Here is a 24,421-nt window from a genome sequence, read left to right as displayed (position 1 = left end):
ACAAGAGATTTTAGAAAAGGATTGAACTTTAGAAAATTTATTAAATACTTCTGTTTACTCACACTTTTAAATGTTTAGTAGAATATCTGAAGACAGACAATGGTACAGGCTTGAATTCGTTGTTAGTATCAGTTCCTCCAAGAATAAACCATGACAAATTCCTTTAGTAGCAGACTTGTACCTACATGTTTCTTGTTTTCTTGTTTCCCTACATCAATTCCTATTGGTCTGACACTCAGTATTCTTCATCACCCTGTTTAGCCTACGGCAAACAAAACAGCCATGTGTATTTTCTGAGAAAAAAAAAACCTCAGCAAAAACCCAAGCCCATCCCTCCTTTTAAGCTTCCATATCAAGCCTAACTTTACTATAGGACATAAAGCAGTAGCATGCTAATTTTGCCACTAAAAAGCATTAATACACTGTACTGTATAAGCATGCCATTGTAATTTCAAACTGTCATTACTACTTAAAAATGAGCTAAATCATTATGTCTTTTATTGCTTCTGTTGAACAACTTTTCTTTAGCACAAGAAAGAAATGAAGAAATGCCAACAGTGCATTATTTTTCAGTTCCTTTCTATTTCAGTCTCCCTCTAAACCCTCTCTCACATTACCTGCTGTATGAATTTGAACATTGCTCTACATTTCAATTTTGCTGGTAAGTGTGCTTCAAGAACTTGCAACATGTTCAGCAACAAAAAATCTAACCAAGAAACAAGAGTGTGGATAAATTTATGAAAAAATCTATGCATTTACCCTTCTTAATAAAGCTTTCATTTTCTGTGACTTATTCTACTGACACAGACCTCCACAACACCGAAGACTTTTGCTTGCACAGGTGTACTTACAACAAAAAGCTTTTGAGAACAGAAAATACTTGTTCTGATTTTACCTGGACCAGGAGCAGTCAGAGTTCCAACAGACCTACTACTTAAGAGTTGTGTTGGTAAGTACAACCGTTAGTGTTAAATATCCCACTTAAATCTAGTACAACTCAAGAGTATTTATCAATACCTCACTTTAGATCTAAACCACTCAGCTTTTGTAAAAGCTTTTTTTTTTTCTCCCTCCATTTTATTTTTAGCATGCTTTGATCAAATTATTACAGTTTTGTGCCAACAAGGCAGATATTTTAGTGGGAGCCTGTTACAGACCACCCAACCACGACGAAGAGGCAGATGAAATATTCTGTAAGCAGCTGGGAGAAGTCCCACCATCTCTGGCCCTTATTCTCATGGGGAACTTCAGATGTCTGCTGGAAGTACAACACATCAGAGAGGAGACATTCCAGGAGATGTAGCTGGAGTCTGTGACAGAGCTGGTGAGGGAGCCAACTAGGGAAGGTGTGCCCCTGGAGCTGCTATTTGTGAGCAGAGGACTGGTGGATGGTCAGAGGCTGTCTTGGTCACAGCAGTCACAAAATGACAGTTCTCAATTCTCAAAGTACAAGGAGCATCAGAAGAACTCCCACCGTGGACTTACAGAAGGCAGATTTTGGCCTGTTTCGGAGCCTAGCTGAGAAAGTCACTTGGGAGGCCATCCTGAAGGGCAAAGGACTGCAGGAAGGCTAGACATTCTTCAGGAAGAAAATATGAAAGGTGTGGGAACAGGCCATCCTCACATGGTAAAAAAGACAAGCTATTGAGGAAGACTGGCCTGGTTGAACAGACAGATTTGGCCAGAAGTAATGATAAAAAGAAGAGTTTGCGACCTTTGGGAGAAGGGGCAGGCAGCTCATGAGGACTACAAGGATGTCGTAGGTTATGCAGGGAAAAAATTAGGACCAAAGCACAACTAGAACTTAAATCAATTACTGCTGCTAAAGACAGTAACAAAATGTTTCTGTGAATGCATTAGCAACAAAAGGAGAGCTAAGGAGAATCACCATCCTTTACTGGAAACACAGAGAAGCATAGTGACAAAGAATGATGAAATGGCTGAGGTACTTAATGCCTTCGTTGCCTCAGCTCCTCTTATTATTAAGACCAGCTGTTCTCTGAATACCCAGCCCCCTAAGATGGAAGACTAGGATGGGGAGCAGAATGAAACTCCCATAATCCAAGGAGAAACAATCAGCAAGCTGCTACACCCCACAGACACATGTCCATGGAGTCAAATGGGATCCAACCAAGAGCCCTGAGGGAGCTAGTGGAAACGCTCACCAAGTCACTTTCCATCATCTACCAGCAGCTCTGTCTAACCAGGGAGGTCCTAGTTGACTAAAGGTCAGCAAATGTGATTCCCATCTATGAGAAGGGACAGATCTGTGGGATTACAGGCCTGTCAGCCTAACCTCAGTGCTGGGAAGGTCATGGAACACTCAGCATGTGCAGGACAACCAGGGGATCAGGCCCAGAAAGCACAGGTTTGTGAAAGGCAGGTCCTGCTTGACCAACCTGATCTCCTCATGTGACCAGGTAACCCTCTCAGTGGATGACAGAAAGGCTGTGGGTTTCATCTACCTGGACTTCAGTAAAGCCTTTGGCACCATTTCCCACAGCATCCTCCCGGAAAAACTGGCTGTTTGTGGCTTGCAGGGGTACATTGTTCACTGGATAAAAATTACCGGGATGTCTGAGTCCAGAGAGGAGCTGTGAATGGAATTACATCCAGCTGGCACCCAGTCACTAGTGGGGTTCTCAAGGGCTCAGTATTGGGGCCAGTCGTGTTTAATGTCTTTACTGATTGTGTGGATTAGAAAATCAGCAAGCTCACAGATGACAGAAGCTGGGTGGGAGTGCTGATCTGCTGGTGGCTCTGCAGGGCAATCCGGACAGGCTGGATCGATGGGTCAAGGCCAATTGTAAGAGGTTCAACAAGGCTGAGGTCAGATCCTGCCCTTGGGGTCACAACAACCCCAGGCAGTGCTACAGGCTGGGGGGAGGGGCTGGAAAACTGCCTGGTGGAAAAGGACCTGTGGGTGCTGGTCAACAGTGGCTGAACATGATCCAGCTGTGCCCAGGGGGCCAAGAAGGCCAATGACATCCTGGCCTGGATCAGCAGTGGTGTGGCCAGCAGGACCAGGGCAGTGACCGTCCCCCTGTACTGGGCACTGCTGAGGCCACACCTCCAATCCTGTGGTCAGTTCTGGGCCCCTCACTGCCAGAAAGACATTGAGGGGCTGGAGCTTGTCCCAGAGAAGGGCACCGGAGCTGGGGAAGGGTCTGGAGCACAAGTCCTGCGAGGAGCAGCTGAGGGAGCTGGGGGTGTTTAGCCTGGAGAAAAGGAGGCTCAGGGAGGACCTTATCCGTTCTCTACAACTGCCTGAAGGAGGGTGTAGCCAGGTGGGGGTCTGCCTCTTCTCCCAGGTAACAAATGACAGGACAAGAAGAAATGGCCTCAGGCTGTGTCAGGAAAGGTTTATGTTGGGTATCAGGAAAAATTTATTCACTGAAAGGGTTGTCAAGCATTGGGACAGGCTGTCCAGGGAAGTGGTGCATTCACCATCCCTGGAGGTATATAAAATACATGTAGACATGGCACTCTGGGATGGTGAACACAGAGGTGTAAGGTTAGCAGTTGGGCTCCATGCCCTTAGAGGTCCTTTCCAACTCAAATGATTCCATGATTAAAAGTCAGTTGTAGATCAGTCATTAGTTCAGGTCAGTATGTTTCTTTTTACAGTAACTTTCTAATACCAGGTATACAAAATTTACACTATTAAGAAACTAAAATTAATATTCTGTTCCCTCAGTGAAAGTTAACTACAGTAACATTATACATTTTGTGCACATTTTAGATCCTGTAAATGGCTTGAACAGGCTGAAAATCGGTTAAGCACTTGCATGCTTAAAAATCAACACTTATATGCAGTGACAAAAATACAAGTTGTCTTCCTCCCACCACTCCTCCAAAAACCCACACTATTTCAGATCTTCCAGTTAAACCAGAAGTTTTTGACTCTGATAAATTACAACGAAACGGAAGATTCTATACGAAGGCAATAACACAATTTTATTTCAGAACAGCTTTATTAGCACATCATCTTTGATAACAGATATCAAATGAGCTAACAGCTCAATTCAGTGTTCAAGTTTTTTAACTTAAGAAAAAAAACCAACAAACCAACCAAGAACCCCAAAACCACAAAAAAAAAAAAAAACCACCACCGAAAAAACTAACCACAAAACCACCACACACACCCCTTGCTGATTTCAGCTAAATTTATTTCACACATCAAATCAGTAATTGCAGCAAAGCCAAGTTTATGCATACTGTTAGAATAAAACCAAGCTCAGACTTCAATGAATTAGCTACAGAATGCAGACTGGATCACAACCAAGTACAATACTTATCAAGCATTAAAGTCTGTCTTTTTTTCTGGATTGTCCTTTTATTTTTAATTGCCAGTCCTAAGTAACTAAGATGTGTATTGATGAGATTGGAAGAACCATTGTATCCCCCTAGTCCAGTTTCTATGAAAAAGGAAGGTGGTAACTCTACACAGATGGCTGCAATAAAACTTGAAGAAGTTTACAAGCCAGACAAGCATGACTGCTTTTTAATTTTTTTTCTTCATATGGGTCACTACAAACTCCTTTTCCCCATTATTTTTCTGCGGCTTGTAAAGTTCATATTGAGCTACATATTAATGCATGGGTTTATTTACTAAAAAGAAAACAAAACCACCAACGACCCCCCAAAATCCCCATCTAAACCAAAGATTCGTTTCATGAATTTATCTATACTATTTTCCCTGTCTCCCACTGATGTAACACATATTCGAACCAGAAGATTGACATTTTCAGTTAGGCACCAAAGCAGACCATCTTACACCATGTTTCAGGCTACTCCACTCAATGAGACCTGTGCTTCTACAAACAGCACAAGAATGCAAATTCCACAAACAGAAGATTATGATCACCTACAGGAGCTTAAAAACAAGGGGGGGGGGGGGCGGCGCCTTGGGGTTTTTTTAACCAAGTACTTCAAGATATAATTTAAAGAGTGAAATTCTGTAGACCTTTTAAACTAACTTCTTGAGGACTGCAGTCAATCAGCTCTCTGAATTTTAGGTTAAGGATTGTTACATTTGTTGAGCATCACCATAGCTGATATGATGTGCATAAAGATTAACAGAAAAACCTAAAGGACCCCTTTTCTGGAGGTTCATAATAAAATTTGTATTCAAGATAGACAAGAATAAACATTATGCCTTACTACTCACTCTTGCAATGATTGTGTTTAATATCCACAGTGAACTTGTTAGCGAGAAGAGTAACAACAGAACAACACTGCTTGGAAGCTTTAGTCAAGAATTTAAAAGTAATACTTCAATAAAGCCTTAAAAAAAATGTATGTTGTTTCTCCTGTACATGTAGGTTTATGTTCAGTTACTATAAAGTTCATTAAAATTGCATCACAGGGTAAGAGAGTAAAAACAGCATCAGTTGAACGTAAAATATATTTACTGCAGACAAAACAAACAGATCAAATACTCACTGAAGCTGCCCAGAACAGGGCAATATAGAATTCACCTGTTTGTCCACAGGAAATGGTAACCATGTGATTTTGAATTTCAGAGAATGGTATTGACAGCAAATGTGAAAAAATTAGCAAATTATACAACAAAAACCCAACACACACTCCCCCAACCAAAATCCATAACCCACCACACAACCAACAAGCTCCTCCTCTAAACCCCCAATCCCATTCAGTACATCCCAAGTGTAAATAAAAACAGCTTCAAAATTGCATTTGGTCTTCTAGGAAAATATTACTGAAAACATGGGGGGATGAATAAATAATATTAATTGATTGCATAACTTACTAGTTCTGCTAAGTCACCAACATTGTACAAATTATTTAAAACCTCTAAGAACATGAAGTATTTGGTTCATGATTATATTGAATTTTAGATGAACAATAGTAAATTCCTTCAGAAATACCTTATGGAATAAAGGCTTGTTTTGACAAAAAAGTACAACTAGATTCTCATGTCAGATGAAATGATTCCACATGCATCTCTCCCTAGTGCCATCACTGATTTGAGGCTTAATTAACTCTCAGAAAGCATCTACCTCACTTCCTCCTCTGAGCAGTCACACCATGACCTGGATCAGAGAAGGGGTCCAGTTGAAAAAACATAATCACAGAAAAAACTGATATATGGCTTATGACATAACTACACAAGAACTATGCACAGCTTCAGCTACAAAACTCAGAGAAGCTGCCTTGAACAAAGACTACAAACAAAGCTTGCTTTCACTCTTCAAATTCAACCCATTCTAACATCTTTAACCTCATTAGGATCTGCTGTCTTCCCATGACTTATTCACATCCCATCTGCCATGACAAGTTCAACAACTGAAAGAGAAAAATTAAGACTGACTGTAGCACCAAGTATTGGGGAATACCACTGCTGACAAAAAGACCATCCCCATGTACCAATGTGATGAGCTCACAGTACAGGCACATGACCGGAATCAGATGTGAAGTCAATGCTGTAAGACCTCTTTCCAAAATCAAACTACAAGACACACTTTCCCAATGGAAATAAGCTTCTCTCGTTCTATCTAGTTTCCTCTTTTCAGTTCTAGCTTGTTCAGAAACCCATAATTACAGTACACTGAGAATACAAATATAGAGTATGATTTCATAGACAAGGAGCAATTTCTTCTATTTTGAATAGGATTCCCTGCTATTATGACTTAACACTCACCCTGTACATTTAAGAAACCATGTCATATGCTGGCTGAAATGCAATTATTGTATTACACATCCAGTAACCTGTCAGAGCTTCATGAAATTTAAAAGAAATTGCATAAATATGATCACAACTGTAAGCAACAACCAAGAAAATGGTTATATGTCAACCAGGACAAGTAAGGCAGATCTCTGGATGAATTATCGAATACATACTGCACTGTAAGAGTACAGCACAGTCATTTGGAGAACTTCCTCAATGTAAGATGGTCATGGGATATCACAACACAGGACTAACTTAAGTATATGAAACAGACTGAGAAAATGTAGTAGGCTGACCCTGGCTGGCCACCAAGTGCCTACCAAAGCCACTCATATCACTCCTCTACTCAGCTAGAGAGAAAACATAACAAAAGGCTTATGGGTTGAGATAAGGGCAGGGAGAGATCACTCACCACTTACTGTCACAGGCAAAACACTTGATGCAAGGAAACAAGTTCAATTTATTGCCCATCAAATCAGAGTGGGATAATGAAAAATAAAACCAAAATCTAAAAAACTCCTCTATCTTGCCCTTCCTTCTCCCTGGGCTCAACTTCACTTTTGATTTCTCTACTTCCTCCCTGACAGCAGAGCAGGGGGACAGGGAATGGAGGTTGCTGTCAGTTCATCACATGCTGTCTCCTTAGGGGAAGGATCCCTGCTCCAGTGTAGGGTCTCTCTCATGGGACGCATTCCTTCACTAAGAGCTCCAACATGAGATCTACCCATAGGCTGCAGTTTATCGTGAACTGCTCCAGTGTGGATCCTCCCCACAGTGTGGGGTTCCCTTCAGGAACAGGCTGCACCAGTGTGGATGCCCCATGGGCTCACAAGTCCTGCCAGAAGCCTGTTCCAGTGTGGGCTTCCCATGGGGTCACAGCCTCCTTCAGGCATCCACCTGGTCTGGCATGAGGTCCTGCATGGACTCCAGGTCAATCTCTGCATCCCCATGGACCTCCGTGGGCTGCAGGGGAATCTCAGCTCCAGAGGCTGGAGCACCTCCTGCCCCTCCTTCTGCGCTGACCTTGGGGTCTACAGGGCTGTTCCTCTCACATATTCTCACTCCTGTCTTCAGCTATTGCTGTTCTACAGCAGTTTTCCCCCCTTCTTCTTAAATACATTATTCCAGAAGGACTACCACTGTCACTTAACGGGCTTGGTCTTCACCAGCTTCTTAGAGCCAGATGGCAGTGGCTCTGTGAGAAATGGAGGAAGTTTCTAGTAACTTCTCAAAGAAATCATCCCTGTAGCCCCAGCTGCTACCAAAACCCTGCTAATGCAAACCCAATATAGCAACTTCCTTAATCACTTTCTTTTTTTAATAGTAAGAAAGTAACACCTAAAGAATGACATATGTTTCTTTTGGCTACTAAAGAAACTTCAGCCCCTTTACAAAATCATTGTGTCCATCAGGAACTACACAAGATATTGTGCTGTGCTGCAGAGAAATAATCTTATGAAGGACCAATTCCTTCTTTAATGGGAAGAAGGGAGGATGTGGTATCTCCAACCTTGCATGTTTTCCAGACTTGGCTTAACAGTCACTTCTGACCTGATTAAGCTTTAGCAACATTTGTGTGCTTTCAAGCAGAAGGCTGGATGGATGACCAACCTTCACTAAGTACTAGGTTGGATAGATAATAATAAAGACACTAATGACTGTGTTTGTGAACTTTAGGAGAAAAAAAGAGAAAAAAAACCCCAAACCATGGGGGGTTTGGGGTTTTTTTCACTTGGTAGATTCATGGCTCTTTGAACTTCCAGTCAACTTAAGACCTTAACAATGCTAAACTGTCTATGCAGAATTAATCAGCATTTACTGGTGTGAGAAGAAAGCTTCCACTGAGGTAATTACTGATGTATTTTTCAGACACAGATAACTGTCCCTTGTTACCTATTTATAATTGCCACATTTGAAACAATATATTCAATATCACAAAATCTGTTACAGAGGGTTGACAATCTTTAAAAAAATCACAACTCTGGAGACCCAAATACTTCTCTTTTGGTTACTGAACTGTTGTGCTACTATGTAGACATACTGCATGACACAGAAAAATATGGTGTAAGCATCTGGCATTCAGATACTAGGAAGAAAAGCATGGTATAAGCAGAAATGGCTTTGTAGCAAAACTTAGTAGAATATCAAATGACAGTTCCAAAACATGGTTGCGACTGACATTGTTTCAGCATCACTGAAATTGAGTATAGGAAGAAACATAAGCCATCTTCCAAATACACTGCCACTGCTCACTTCTTTAATCACATTTCCATTCAGTTCAAGACCTACATACATTGAGTATGTCCAGTACATCTAGTAGGTCATTTAGTACATGGGTACTATCATCCACAAAATATTTTATTCTATAAATGAATCGTGCTTGGGCATTTTAAAGCACATACACATCATTTTATCACACCAGCATACTTCCATTTGGTTGGAGCAGCTCCCAAATATAAGCCAGATGCAAGTGCAGATGACCTTTCTCTTTCAAGGTGAATGCACCAACGTAAGTATTTGCATCCCAACGTTCATACAGAAAGCTCAACTTCTGGAGTCACAGCAATCATAGCAGGCATTAAGCTTCAGAAACCAAAGACTACAAGACCTGATTAGGAACAGCACGTATTGCTGGTTTTTACTAAAACAAAAGGCAGCGACAGGATGAAGATAGGTCCTGATATGACATGAAGAAACAGTTACCAGTAAGAAACTATAAAGCAAACACGCAGCACTAGGAAGGAGGAATCAGCAGCTCTTGCACCAGAAGTAGGACTCTGGTAAACTTCCACAGGGGCCTATAGGCTAGAATCTATCCAAGAGAAAGCAGCAGCAGTTCCTCAATGATACATATTTACTTTTAGTCAACTGCTAACTGCAAAGAACTGGGGAGAACAAAAAGGTATATAGAGCAAAAGGACAAGTGGCGGTAAGAATAGATTGAGTATTTTTTAGATGAAAGGTTCAGAACAGTGAATGCTGCAAAACATTCCTAAGCTTTCATTTGAAAAATAAGAAAAATAGGAAAACGCGTGAGTTAAAGGACATGAAAAAGATGGGTTGCAGGGATAAACGAAAAAAGCCATCTTATTCCAGGAAGATCCAGCAGGTTAGGACTCTTCATATTTCAAAAGAAGTAATTTCCAGAGTAAAATACAGCAATCCTGAGCAGAACAAATATGTACCAAGTGTTCATTGTCACATTTAAAGTGAGAACTGGGCACCACTGAATGCAACTGATGGGAGCCAAGATTAGAAGAGATGGAAGACATTTCTTCATGCAGTGGACAGACAACCAGTTGAGACAGGCTCCTTGCCAAAGCATGCAGCCAGTGCTAAAAGGGACCTCAAGGGGAGACAACACAAGTCTTGGAGGACAGCTGGAAGCCAGGAGAGTTCTCAGAGAAGAGTATCTGCTTGAAGAGTATATGCTTGCCCTGCTTAGTCTTCCCAAGGAATTTGCTCATGACCACTACTAGCAACAAGACAGTTACCTGGACAGGCACCTGGACTCAGTTTGTGTAAATGGGGGCAGTTTCAAGTGATGCTGTTAACAGGCTCTCTTACGAAAGCAACACTGGCAGGGCCCAGCAGTTGCTAGGTTTTAAAACTCAACATCTTGAAAATCCCCAACATCTCAGGAACAGCAAGAGGAGACTTAGGGACAACAGCATAGCTACTTCTACTGCATCCCTACTGCCAGTATTGCTGGTTTTTAGCTTCACTTCTATCACATATTACCTTTTGATTTTTTTCCTCCACCTGATAATTGGAAGTATACGTTACATGTGTTACTTAGAAAGACACCTCTATGATAAACAACACAACACTACAATCTGATTCTGCAGCTCTGCCTTGCTGTAGGATCCACTAGCGCTAATCTAAAATGCTGGGCATCAACATGAGATAAACAGCCTAATAGCTTTGACAAATAAATGGTCTTTTCTTTAGCAGAAATACTGCCTCAAATGGTATGCAAGATTTATACTAACCTAAATAAAAACCTACTAGTCCTAACAAAGTGCAAATGAAAGGATTGTGTATAAAGCCCAGTGTGACAGCACCAGTTGCTACTGCACTGCAGTCCGTATATATTAATTTAATAAAACTTTTTGGAGTCTGCTTACAAGAATTTGCATCTTCTTTATTCTTCTGCAACTTGCAGAACAGGCAAGATTTTTAGCTAGAAGTCAAGAACTGAACTGCATCCTACACAATAGAATAACACCTTTTATCTAAAGTGTATCTTGCAGTTTGACCAGATGAAGAGACATGGTATGTGCATCAATACCTGCATATGATAGTTGAGGCTGGAAAATTTTAATCGATTGTGGGTGTGTAACTGAATGGTCACATTCAGTTTTTATATACTTCAAGTAAAGTATTCTAAGGTTTGGTAAGTTCATGCCCCAGCTGCAGGAAAGGGCAATAACAATCAAGTATATTTATCAGGACAAATCGGAGATAAGTTAGTTACACAAGCTAGTTAAGAAGTAAAAGCACCACACATTAGCAAAACTGTCGGTTTGCTTATATCTTTCACATAAAGAATTTTATGAAGTTATAGGCAAATTATTCACAGATCCTGGCAAAGTAATAAGCATCAACACTAGAATCTCCTGTATTTCAAATAAATTCCATATGAACATGCATGCATGTTAGCATGAACAAAACAAGAGCTCAACAGTTTCTTGTGAGGATAAAAGAATTCTTCCCATGAACTGATTTACATAAAATTTATCCATGACAAAAGCCAGCAATTTTCACTTTATTGCAAGTCCTTCAACTATTTGGTAAGTTAGTTGTTACCTTGGCTTGGAAACCACTTGAAATCCTCCCCCTTATGTTTCAGAGAGCCATCATTTGAGGCCATTTTAAAAAGGTAAAGATTGGCACAGACAGGAGCCTACTACACTTCTATTCCAACAAGATTGCAGAGCAAAGGAATCAGTTAAAGTTCATACGCAATCTCTGAGTTGCTCACCATCACAGCATAAAAAGGATTCAAACTGAAGCTGTCAGCAAAAGCTACACAAATAGTTGCACCAGAAGAAAAAAAAAAAGCAACGCCCTTTTGCTTCCCTGCTCCCTACTCCAATGCAACACTAAAACCTAAAGCTGGAAAATGGGTACCACAGTTGTGAAGCTGATTGACTGAATCATTTTTCCTGGATACATTACCACATACAACTGAAATTTAATTCATTAAGAAAACAATGAACTGTCAAAGTTCCTCAAAAAATTTGCATAACACAGAGCTGATCATATCAGGACCCATCTAACAGCGTAATAAAAAATGGGGACAATTTTGAATTGCAAACTATTTTTTTAAAAGCACGTAATTAAGACTTCCTTTGACCTTGCTACACAGATGCTAAAATGTTAATTCTTAACTAACTGTTTATGCTAAGGTCTGTTTCACATTTTCTTTTCCTTATGCCTAACCAGTGTCTAAATTACCAGGATATTGTTACATATCCAATAGATTTTCTCCTGTTATTAGTCATTACAGGAAAAATAAAAAGACAAAGCCAAACCCTCACAATCATAAAGATTAACAGTTCTAACACTACAAATCTGGAAGTTCCTGCCCTTCGTTACTTACTAATTATTCGGTTCCAAAATCTTAGCTCTGCTTAATTTCAGAATTAAATCTCATAAAAAGTGAAAACCTGAAATACCTGTTATGAAAGAGAATGCTTACTTCAGTTCAAATGTTATACTCGTTGGCCAGAAGTAAGTGATATACACAGACAGAAATTAACCATGCATGTGTTTAGAGATCAAAGGTAAAAAATGAAACACAGGTCCACACTGATGGTAACATAATTCTGTCAACAGCAGCATAACAAAAAGCTGTCAAAAATCTATCCATACATGAACCAGAACACAGGCAGTTTAGTCAGGCTCTTGCATACATAACCCTGGAACCACACAATGTGCTATTAACTGTTTTCACTAAAACCTGGAAGTATTTGAAACATTTCACTGTTAAATGAGTACAATTCATCATGACCCAAAGACCACCACAGAAGTCAATGGACACCTAAACTCCAGTTACAGCACAGTATCACTTTTTTCTTATATATAGAAAAATGACCTCTAAAGATGGCATAGAACACACTTCAAAGCAACTGTCACAGATTACACCTTTTTAAGTATATATATTTCACATCCTTAATTCATGCAAAGCTGGCTGCTCTGAGAGTGACAAAAGTTTTGTAAATAAAAATCACTACTGAATTACGTATTCATTGGACATTTAGGTCTATTAACCATATTAACTATACCAACAGCATAGTCAGCAAACACAGGAAGAAATTTCTCTGTTACTCTATTTTTCACCATTACAAAGAGACTACATGACATGTTGCAATCAAAATAATTGCAGAGGACTTGCCAACCAAGCTTTTCAAATAAGTACAACAAATTGGAAAAAAAAACTTGAGAAGTGAGATCCAATAAGAAAGTACACCTGTGAGTTGCATTTATTTCCTTGACTCAAAGAATTCCATTTGGCCTATAAATCTATGCTTCTTTGCTGTCAGATGCTTTATTCAGGCATAGATGTCTAACTGGTAACACATCCAGTAAAAGCAAAAAGTTTACTTGCAACAAGGGAATCAGAAAGGGAAAGGCATCCTTGAAGTTGGAACACTGTTTAAACAAATCTGTGTAGTGCAGACAGACTTCCAACAAAGTTCCCAATAAATCAGAACTCACTGGAGATTAACTAACAACAGTAAATGACCTTTACTTGACTTTCCTATAAAACAATTCAGCAGAAAAAAACTGGCTTCACAACCTCAGTGTAATGATCAGTACTATACTGAACCCCTTACACCAATCTAAGTTACCAAACAGCATGTCAGACTCAACATAAGGGATCTGGTCTTTCACTACGGCACAGCAAAGCCTCATTAGCAAAATTAAAGCAAAGTCCAAGACTGTTCTCAAGACAGCTTTGTCTCCATAGCAACTGACATGACTGACAGGCAATATACTGGCAAAAGTCTTACTTTACAAGGCAGCTTTATATTATTACCTTGACTTAACCAGCAATTTAGAATACTTGCCTGAAACACAGCCTGAAGTAACTTAGTTAAAAGCCAAATAAAACAGCAGCAGAGTGAATCCCAGAAAACAGACTCCAAGAAGCACTTCAGGAGGCCATGAAACAGCGACACAGCTTAGTCACGCCTTACAAAAACTTTTGTTCTCCAAATAAAGCTCCAAGTTTTATTTAGCAAAAAGCAGCTATGAGGTACCGTTTTTGTATTAAAAGCAATTTTCCCCCATGCTGTAGATTCCTATTCAAATGCTCAACAAAAAACACGGTTCATCTGGTAAATTTCCCAATAGAGCCTGACATCAAATTCAGGTTTATCAAACTGTTTGGGGGACAGTGTCCAGCTAGTACATGGCGTCTATCTGTTAACATTCCAATACAACATTCCCCCAAGAATTTGTTTCCCATCATGCTAACCATGCTCTTAAATTTCCCCTAGATACAATTCTATCAATCATTCTCTTGGGCCAACTACATGGTACCCTGCCTGTATCTTAGGGGCACTTACCAGAAGACTGCTACTCAGAGAAATCTCCTGTAAATTTCTTGCATTTAACCAAGTGAAATTTTCTTTAGAGTTTCCATGAGAAACTGAGTCAGGTAAATATCAGCCTTTACATAATCACTCACAGCTTGTTGCCAGGGTGGGGGAGAGGAAAAAAAAAAAAGGAAAAGAAAACAAAAAAAACCACACCTTAAAAAAAGGAACAGCATTTACTCAAATAGCAAAAGACAGCAAGTTCCACCATTACTGAGTTTTACTACACAGGTATACGAGAACTGTACAAACAATGAATGCAAGTATGTTGGAATGTATAAAAACACAAGGACACAATACAAGAACTGAGCAGCTATCAGTTTTAAAAGGTTAAACTAAATCTAATTACATCATCTGAATTTCTTCCCAGCTATGAAGATAAACAGATTAAGTGCTCTGGCCACATATAAAAAGAAGACAAACATCCCTAGTTTTGGCTGACAGACCTCTGTTGATGTTTACCTCATTTTTGGGGTTTTTTTCTTTGCTTGGTTGCAGAGGAGAAGTGTCTAGTCTTAATCAAGATCACTTGTAACTCAGACTAGTTTTCACAGTTAATCTTGTACCTCAGCCCTGAGCAACACTTCTTGCTCTCCTGGGCATCACCCCCTAAGTGCTTACATCCAGTGCTTACGTCCAATATGCAAACATGTTTCTTTGCGAGCAACAGGAACTCTGCTTTAATTTTACATGTGACTTAATTTAGGTCCTGACCTTAAATATTTCAGCACTCTCAGTGCTAATAAGTTACTTTCTCTGAGGGTTTAGTCTAAAACCAGACAGAGTGAAAAATCCAACTTGCTTGCTGTGTCAGCTTTTAAAAATTTGCAGCTGTTGTGCCACAATTGCAGAGGGAAATTGAGCAAAGTATAAATGGCAGCTTTACATTTCAAATTTTAAAGCTACTGGGTTTTTTCATTTCCAGAAGGAGACAGATCAGAGAGCAAGAGATGAATCTTGTAAAAGTTGGTAGGATTTTACCTAAACATGCCACCGATCAGTTCAATAGCATTCACCCATTAGAAGCTTTTTGCAAAAATATGGTGTAGCAGTGCCCAGTCTTACATTCACGGGAATTTTCAAATTAACATTCTTTTATTATTTTACTGCTTTCTATCAAGCAGGAATTTTCATCATGTGACCGATGGGTTACAGACTACCCTATGCTACAAACCAGATGACTTCTAAAAACCCCACTACTGTAATTCTTTGCCATCTTCCACATACGGAAAAATAAAAGGCAAAAGGATAAAAATCCAGGAGACACTCATCTTGATTTATATCAAATTCTTTTTTGTCTTCAGAAGTCAAGACCTCAGAAAACAGAGGTAGTTCCATTGCAATGTAATTGCACCCACAGAGCTAAAGGCTACCACTCTAAATCAAATATAACCAGACAAAATATTTACTAAGCAGAATTGCAGAAGCATCTTTTTTTAAACATGAAATTCTGATTAAACCTGTATTAGAAGACTCTTCTTATTACTAAACAGAGATACTTTAATATTTTTAATTATAAAAGACTGGTTAAGACTTGGTCACAATTACAGCTTTCAACATAATAAAAAGTTTTCAGATCACCAATAAAACTGATCTCAAATTTGATTCAGGAGATAGGAAAGCAGTGCTACAAAGTAGTATGAGATACCTAAAGCATATAACCCCCAAATCAGACACTATAAAGCACAAAGACTATTTTTATGAGAGATAATGTGAAAGACAAAACCCATGGGAAGAAGACAGGTACAGAACAACAACTAATTTCAGAAAAAAAAAAAAAATCCACAGAGGTAATTTAATTATTAACTTCCAACTAGGTGCCACAGGTGCTATATTTTCTCCAGTTCTATTTTCTACTGAAGATAATAAACGTCAGTATGCTTATAAATAAAAAGAAAATACATTAGTGAAAACACAAGACACGTTTTTTGTTTACCTGAAATCATATCTACTAAAATGCTTTTTTGAATAGTCTTATAAAATCACCTTGTGCAGCAGGGTATTGAATGCACGGATATCGTTGTTTGACCAAACACAAGAAAACGTGTGCCACTGCTTTCACTGATGCCCAGTCTCAGTGCTAACACAAATGAGGCAGGTTTGCCCTTATTCTTCCTTGGCCCTTTGAAAGATATCAAAATCTTCATTAGAATTGTGAATTTGAAATAACTTGTGTTATTGCTCTTTCATAGGACTCTTCAAAGTAAGAGGCAGAAGGAAAAATATACACTTAGTAGTACTGTAACTGTCTTCCCCTAAATTGTCAAAAACATACCACAGCAAGCTTTCCCTTGAAAGTGTTTTAACAAATGTTTTTCCTTCAGCTGTGTTCTTAAACTGACAGTGTCCACAGTGCCTTTTTTTTCATGGCTTTTTCTAGGTAGATCTTTGATCTTTTGAGTATTTTCTTTAACAGTCAAATCATCAATACAAAAATGCAACTAACTTGACATATTACAAATAAATTTAGCAACCGAAGATCTTTGAAAGTACAGAAGCCCATCAAAAGCAGTGGCTGCAGTTTTGGCTTCCAACAATACTGCTATTTTACTGACCAGCTTGCCTGAACTATAGAATTATAAACACAAGAAGTCATACTGATGACTCAGAATATGTATTTCCACAGTAAATTAAGCTATTCAATAAAATATGCAGCTGTGGCTGCAGTTTTTCCAATTAACATCTTTGTCCTTGAAAACTAAGATTACTTTGGTGGGGTGGGGAGACCGAGGGGAGCAGAGGATATTGGTAGCTCCAGTCAGGGGTAAAAACAGGATGCAAGAGAAATTTAACAGCATCACTGGATATTTTTCATGTGTGACATGAGGAAATTAAAAAAAAACAAAACCAAAACCAAAAATCATAGCAACAAACTTCCCTGTTGTCTTAAAACGGCTTGGTTTCATAACATCCAACGCCATACCTCTGTATGGAGCACGAGAAATGTGTAACAGCAATCTTTTTTTCTGCCAGATGGATAAACACCTCAAACACACCCACAAATACTAATGAAAACCACCTTGGCCTCCTTCAGGAAGTCATTCAACACTTCACAGAAAAAATAGGAAGTTGTTGATAAACTGCTTGCAAGAACTACTTCCTGTAGGAAAAATAATTACAAGACTTGTTTGCTGGACGATCAGTTAACTTTTCCTCACACTACAACATGAGAAGAGGTATTACACAAGCTCTGTAAGAATTAAAAGCGTAAGTCTAATTTAAAATGATTCAAGAGTAAATCTAAAACTGAGCAAAGTTAGTTTTTTCTTTCTGCAAGATGATGTCTGCTACTCCCATGGCACATTATCTTTTGCCTCGAGAGCGATCCCCTATCTGTCTGCACAGTTCACCGAAATGTCAAGCAGCAGCTGGCTAACAGGAAGCGGTTAAAAAGCAATGCAATTGACATCACCACACAAACCAAGCTCGGCTTTTTTACTGTATGTTTAAGAATGGGCTAGAACTACCGCACACCAGCGAGAGATGACTCAGATGTGACCACTCAGTAACCAGGCAAGTCTCAACTTACGAGCTCCACTGAGGGAGCAGTACCAATACAAAACAGTTTTACCAGCTGTAGAGTAAGCAGGCCTTAACCCACTGCTCAAAATCATCACTAACGGAAAATTGAACTCAGCAGTACTACTCCTAACAGGGAGATGAGTGCTAATGAGTGGAATCCTGGTAAATCATATGTTGGGCATTCATATGTAACGGGTTTTTTTCCAGATTACAGACTAAATTACAAGAGTAGTTCTGGTTCAAACTCGATAGTACCACTCTCACCTTCTCTTAATATGTATGGATGCACGGGGTGTGTATGTAAAATGTCTAGCCAAAGAGCTCTGTGCATCTACCTATCTATATATATATATACACACACACACTGATGATTAAGTATTTTCTCTCCCATATACACCTTTGCACGAACTACTATGTTTGCAGTGCTTGACCCACTGATTAGTGGAAGTGACTGTAATTCCAGAGTGTATTAAGTATGGTACTCAGTTTTATATTATTCTCTTTGCACTGCAGCATATTATGGTAACTATAACCATAAGGCTTTCTGACATCTGGAAAAAATCTAATATTGTTACCTATTCTGCAAAGATCTTTCTAGAGCCTGATTACCAGACTGTTCATGGAATGGCTACAAAACAGAGCAAGTGGAAACAAAGAGCGATGCAGCCAACCAAAAAAAAGAGCTGAATACTTGGAAGAGACACCAAAAATCTGCATATGGTAGAAGGAACCACATCAAATGTATTTAGAATCAGAAATCTTAGTACTCACACTTCAAGCAAATGTTAAAGGTATAACCAGGCAAGATGTGAGCTTTAGCGGGCGTGAGACAGAACTTACCACTCACCACTGAAAAAAGCTTTTACTATACAAACTTGCTACACAAAACTAAGTCTTACATTTCTTTGAATTTCCTACACATACAGAGCAAAGATTTTGCTAGTACTTTAAATGCTTTTTACGTATCTTAACGAACTCCAATGAAGTTGGTGGATCTCACCTGTAGATAGTATTAAGCAACCTTTTTACGAACAAATGTTCTACAAGTGTGAACAGAGCTGTCCTCATTACTCTCCCATCACAGCATCACCCAAGGAAAGCCAAAAGGAAACAGCCCATTACACTGTTTAAAATCTCCCAAGGTCAGCATGTGACCCAGCAGGGAGAGGTTCAAAAAGTACAGCCTTTATTTTTCTTCCTAACAACCTGGTTTGTTTCCACTCCTTTCCCCTTCAAGACACATCCTTCACAGCTAGCAGCTCTTTCAATCATTTACTTTGGATGTCTGCTTGAGAACAAATGATCTTGCTCATGCAGATGAGTTTGCCAGACTTGTGTGTACTTTCCAGTCTCAGGCTCTTTATTGTTCTTGCTGAAACCTGACCCTTTGAAATGGATACCAGGACACCAAGAAAGGACAAAAAAACTTGCAGAAGAAAAAGGACAGATTTTTCTGGTAATAATCAAACTGCACAAGAAGAAGCTTTCCAAGAATAAATCTTTCACTCTGATTTCACCTAGATGAGCACAATTAAAAAAATTCATCAGAAGAGCAGGAAGACATTTTTCATCTCTTAAACTGTTTTGTTTTCTGTAAAATTGACAGTGCTATCAAACCCAAACATTTGTGGCAGTAAAAAATTAAATACCTGTTTTTCATGCTTCATAAGCTGCTCTTTAAGAGCTCTCACTAACACAGTCAAAACAAAAGTCTGCTTTTCATTTCAAAACTCATTCTGTTCTTTCCTCAAGGTTCAATGAGCTACAGTCTCACTTACACAGTTCAAAAAAACCTTCTACTTGTGACTGCTGAAGAGCTCATATTCTAGAACACACTGATCTGTAAAACTTCACCAAAGAAAATACCACATCTTCAAGATCTATAGCTAATGCTTATTTTCACATTTCTAATAGAGAATGACTGTTCTCAAAAAGGAACCTTCAGGCTCAAATAATTTCAGACAACTACTGCAACCTCTTTTTGGTTGAGAAGAAAAAAAATCTAATTTCTCTGTATGGAAATACCACTGCTACTGGAACAATAAACATTTTTAAGAAGATCTGCAAGTTGGTTGTGTATTTAAACAATTGTCCTTAATCAAAACATAAGAAGTCCTGACCTATTATTACTACAACAGTCTCTAAAGTTAACTCTGTATTTTTACATCTGTATTATTAAAATGAGGTAAACTGTATCTTGACCTGCAGGACAACGCTGACAATGTTCAGCAAATCCAAAAGTCTCATTGTTTAAGAATCACTATGCTCATTTCACTGATTTTTAGTACACAATATAATGGATAACATTCTTCAGCTAAGATTAAGATAGGACAAATATTCACAGAGTACCATACAGTTTTCAGAAACAGCAGAGGTGATATGGGAGAAATACCGAAGTGGTAGGGTCCCCTAAAATCAGGAGCATGTTTTTAAAAATACATATTTTAAACCCAAAGAAATTTACTCAAATTCTAAGATTGTAAAAACAAAACATATAACCCAACAAAAAAATAAATGCCAGAGATACAGCTAATTGAAAAGAAATTTTACTTACTTAAGAAAGTATCTCTGTCCAGACGGTGTCTTAGCCATCTCCCAGCCTGGTGGCAAAGGTACATCATCAGGGATCTCAAAAGAAGACTGGCGGAGGTGTTGAGAAGATGGAGCTCCAGGTCCAGTCACTACTCCAGAGGGTGTAAGTGTCCCTGGAGAAACAGCCCCCAGCTGCAGTGATGCTGGAGAGGAATGAGCTCGGACATGCTGTGGGGTCAGGGCTCCTGCTGTCCCGGCATCAGTGCTGGCCTGCCAGGAGTGAAATTACTTCCATTAAGATTCTTATATTTCAGCAGAAATGCAGCTGTCAGAAGACATTTCACTTTAAATGAATGTTTCAGGAGAAATTCATAGCTCAGTTGTTCTAAAGTTCTGCTTATTTTCCAGTAGTTACTGTTCAAGCAAGCCTCCACATAGCTTGGTTAATTAGCATCACAAAAGCCCTTGTGCAAGTCAAGAAATATTAACTGTATGTGCTGAGAGCCCTTAGCTTTATTTTGAAAACTAAAGTTCTTACTCCTCAGTGCAGGTTTAAGAACTAACCTGCCTGCAGTCAGCAGACCTCATTTAGCACACTGAGTGGTTTGTTACTGGACTGCACCCCCACTCACTACCATCACACCCACTTTCTGCTGGAGGAGTTAATTTCCCACTCTCCTGCTCAAGTGGGGGTGTGGAGGTTCAAGTACATGCACACACCACCACCACCACCACCCCCCCCCCAGGGGTTTAAAAGATCATACAAAGAGAAAAGCAATTGTGAAATGCCAACTGGCAGCAGTGAGTTCCAATGGAGGAAGACTCACAAATTCAACCATAAAAAAAAACCCCATACAAGAAGACTGAACATAACATTTCCTAACAACTCAAACTTTTAAGGGTATAAAGAGTCTGTCCATGCTTTATCCAAAGCAAAGCTTCAGCAAACAGTTGAACCAGTCAATCAGAAATGACTCACAAACCCATTCACCGCAGTCACCAGTCATAAGTACACAGAACGTCCTTGCCAGTAGTAAATTCACGTCCAACATGGAACAGAAAAGGCAGCTCTGAAAACTTGATTAAAGTAAAAATGGCTTTTAAAAATATATTTACCAATTAACTGGTTTTATAGATAGATCAGAACAACATTGACACCTATAATGAGATGCATGTATCAGTCCTTGTCACACCTCTCTACACAACACATTGCACCATATGAGGCCCCACTTACACTCTTACATACGGTTCTGCTTCACTCCATCTGTATGTAAGCACATGCAAAGTTTCATGTATTCAACTGGAAACCAATTAGTTTGCATTTACACTCATTTAGAATAGCCAAGTAGTAAATCAAGTGGATTTGCAATACTTTAATTCCTTAGAATCACAGAATTACAGAAAATAGAGACCTTTTCTTTAAGCAGAATGTTTATGTGGCACAACTAAACAAAAAGGAAAAATGAAAACAGTCTTATTTTAAAAGACAGTCCACAATGAAGCAAATGATCTTGCTTTGGCTGGATTTCCAGTTTATGTTTTAGGAACCACTGAGTGGTACAAGGAACAGTGATCCAACTAAATATGCTTTCCAGACGAAGACTAACATATACAAGGAATATAAGGCTAAGCTTAAAAGTACAACCAAAAGTTGTCTGACCATCACATATGTTGAACACGATAGCTATTTAACTGCACTTACTGTATTTAACAAGACACAGCACCAAGTGTTAGATGAATGCCTACCCCTTCAGATTTGTACACAATGGAACCGCAATGAGATTTGCACACGTTGGGAGAAGACTATACATAAACCCCTTATTCCTTACTGGATTTCAGTACGTTATTAAAGGTCTGCAACTCAGAAGCTAGCAAAACTACAGAACCAGTTCAGCTCCACCCCTTTCAATTTTCTTCTCAGTCTTCCTATATGAAGGCCAGACTGCTGTTTTTGAGTATTTGGAAAATGAATTAACTCCTAGGCTGGGAGAGTACGTGCCAAGGTTCAGCCTGGAATGAACTTCTGAAGTCAAGTTATAAATCGTTCAAAACAGAAGTTTAATAATGGAAATGTTGACAGACTCTTAACAACACGGGTACCAGGCACCAGTACACAGCGAATTTCCCTCTTACTGGCTACACAGATAAAGTGACAATAACCAATTAAAAAAAAACTATTTTATAGCTTAGCAACGAAGTTCATTACTTAATAACACTCCACTAGGTAGGCACAGCCTCCTACCAAAAAGTTGGTAACAGCATTAGCTTTCGCTCGTATTCACACCAGCACTTAGGTCTTGGTACCTAAGTCCCTCTGCTTTAAGACCAAACGCACCCGGAGACCGAGCGACGACCCCGCTCCGCATCCCCCACCCCACTCCTCCCCGGCCCTACCCCCGCATCGCCCCTTCCCCCCGGAGCTGCCCCGCCCCCTTCCCAGCCCTGCCCGCATCCCTCCCCCGCTGCCTGCGCGGCCCTGCCCCGCATCCCTCCCTCCCCCGGGCCGGCACGGCCGAGGCCCCACGGCTCCGAGCCCCGCTCCCAGGCTGCCGCCGCTGCCCTGGATGCGGGCGCTGCGCCCGGCGGACCCTGGACGCCGTCAGACCTGGCGTCTGGCTCGGGAATCAACTTCGGATGTGCGTGCGTGCGTGCGTGTGTGTGTATGTGGGGGGTTAATCCTACTCTACCCAGCGCCGCGCTGAAATGGTGGAGAAGTCACATCCATATTTATTGTCTGACGGGGCGAGGGGGGTGTAGGTTTAACACCAACTCATCGCCCCCCTCCACAAATGGCAGGGAATTGGACGGCAAAGCATTTTCACCCAAGTTTTAGGGGCTCACCCCCACTGCCGCCCTCCCGGTGAGGCCGAGAAAGCCAAGGAGCGGATGTGGAGTTCGAGGCCCCGCTGGAGACCGGGACGGGGCCAGCGCTCGCCCGCCCTCCCACCGCGGTCGCGGTCCCGGTCCCGGTCCCGGCCCTGTCGGAGTCCCGGGGCGCGGGAGGCAGCCTTGCCCCTGAGGAAGAACAAATAAAGGGGTGTGGGGGCGGCAGAGAGCGCCCCGACAAGCCCCGGCCGGGCGCCCCCCGCTTCGCTCGGCCCCGCGGATTCCCGCCCCGGCCCCCTCCCCCACACGCCTCCCCCGGGAGGAGCTCGGCGGCGGGGAGGGGGAACCCAGCCCGGCCGGGACGCCCCCCGCCCGCCCGCGGCGCGGGCCCCTTCCTTCCCTCCCCCTCACCTGGCGGGAGTGGGCCTTGGGCTCGGGCGGCTTGAAGAAGGAGTCGGGCAGTTTCCGCAGCCGCATGGGCAGCGTGTGTGGCACGTTGGCGCCCTTGGGGTTCATCACGGCGTTGAACAGCGCCTCCAAGTCGGTCTCCGAGTCGCCCCGCACATGGACGATCTGGTGCCCCGCCGGAGGGGGCCCCGCACCCGGGGGCTGCGCCGCGCCGGCCGGGGCCCCCGACACCGCGCCCGGGGGCTGCGGCGGCGGCTGCTGCTGCTGCGAGGCCGGGGGCTGCGCTGCCTGCGGCGGCTGCTGCGTTTGAGGCTGCCCAGGATCCATGGCTCCGTCGGGACCCCCCGGCGCTTCCCTGGCGGGGCTCGGCGGCTCAGAGCCCGGATTTCAAGTCCCGCATGCCCCGCTCCCCGGGCCGCGGGCTCGTCCTGCTGTCGCCGGTACTTCTCACCCCTCGGTCGGGAAGCCGACTCGGCCGCGGCAACTGGCAAAACAACTCTGACCGTGCGGCGCTTCCCCGAGCCCGGCCCAGCCCGGCCGGCGCCTCTGTCCCGGCGGCGGAAACTAACTCACACAACACACCAAACAAAAGTTCGCAGTTACGCCCGCCCGAATCACTCTCCGCCGCCGACTCCGCCCCTCCTGAGCCCGCCCGCACCGTATCCGACCCAGGCAGCCCGTGCTCGCAGCGCTCCTGCGCGCGCCCGCCCGCACCGCCTCCCGCCCGGGGTGCGCCGGGGGCGCTGCGCGCTCCCCCAGACCCCGCCCGCGGCCCCGGCCCGGCCCGCACCGCCCCTCCCTGCGCGCCCGCCCGCGCCTCTCCCGCCTGCCGCCC

At 41.7% G+C, this 24,421-nt stretch overlaps 1 protein-coding gene across 8 annotated transcripts in view; it reads right to left on the bottom strand.

Moving 5' to 3' along the window:
* Positions 1–24,230, bottom strand: part of YAP1 (Yes1 associated transcriptional regulator) — an 85,049-nt gene extending 60,819 nt beyond the window's left edge. For 3 of the 8 annotated variants that reach the window (XM_039563817.1, XM_039563830.1, XM_039563821.1), the window contains exons 1-2: positions 23,590–24,228; positions 20,375–20,622 (exon numbers count right to left, since the gene is read on the bottom strand). In XM_039563817.1, the coding sequence (XP_039419751.1) occupies positions 20,375–20,622; positions 23,590–23,913 (572 nt within the window). In that variant the 5' untranslated portion in view covers positions 23,914–24,228. Of the gene's footprint in view, positions 1–20,374; positions 20,623–23,589 lie in introns of all 8 variants that reach the window. The other 5 variants (XM_039563844.1, XM_039563856.1, XM_039563850.1 and 2 more) reach the window with 3 other exon arrangements.
* Positions 24,231–24,421: the final 191 nt, after the last annotated feature.

This window comes from Corvus cornix, chromosome 1, assembly GCF_000738735.6.
Source record: "Corvus cornix cornix isolate S_Up_H32 chromosome 1, ASM73873v5, whole genome shotgun sequence".
Taxonomy (NCBI): domain Eukaryota; kingdom Metazoa; phylum Chordata; class Aves; order Passeriformes; family Corvidae; genus Corvus; species Corvus cornix.
This window is presented reverse-complemented; position numbering and strand designations above follow the sequence as displayed.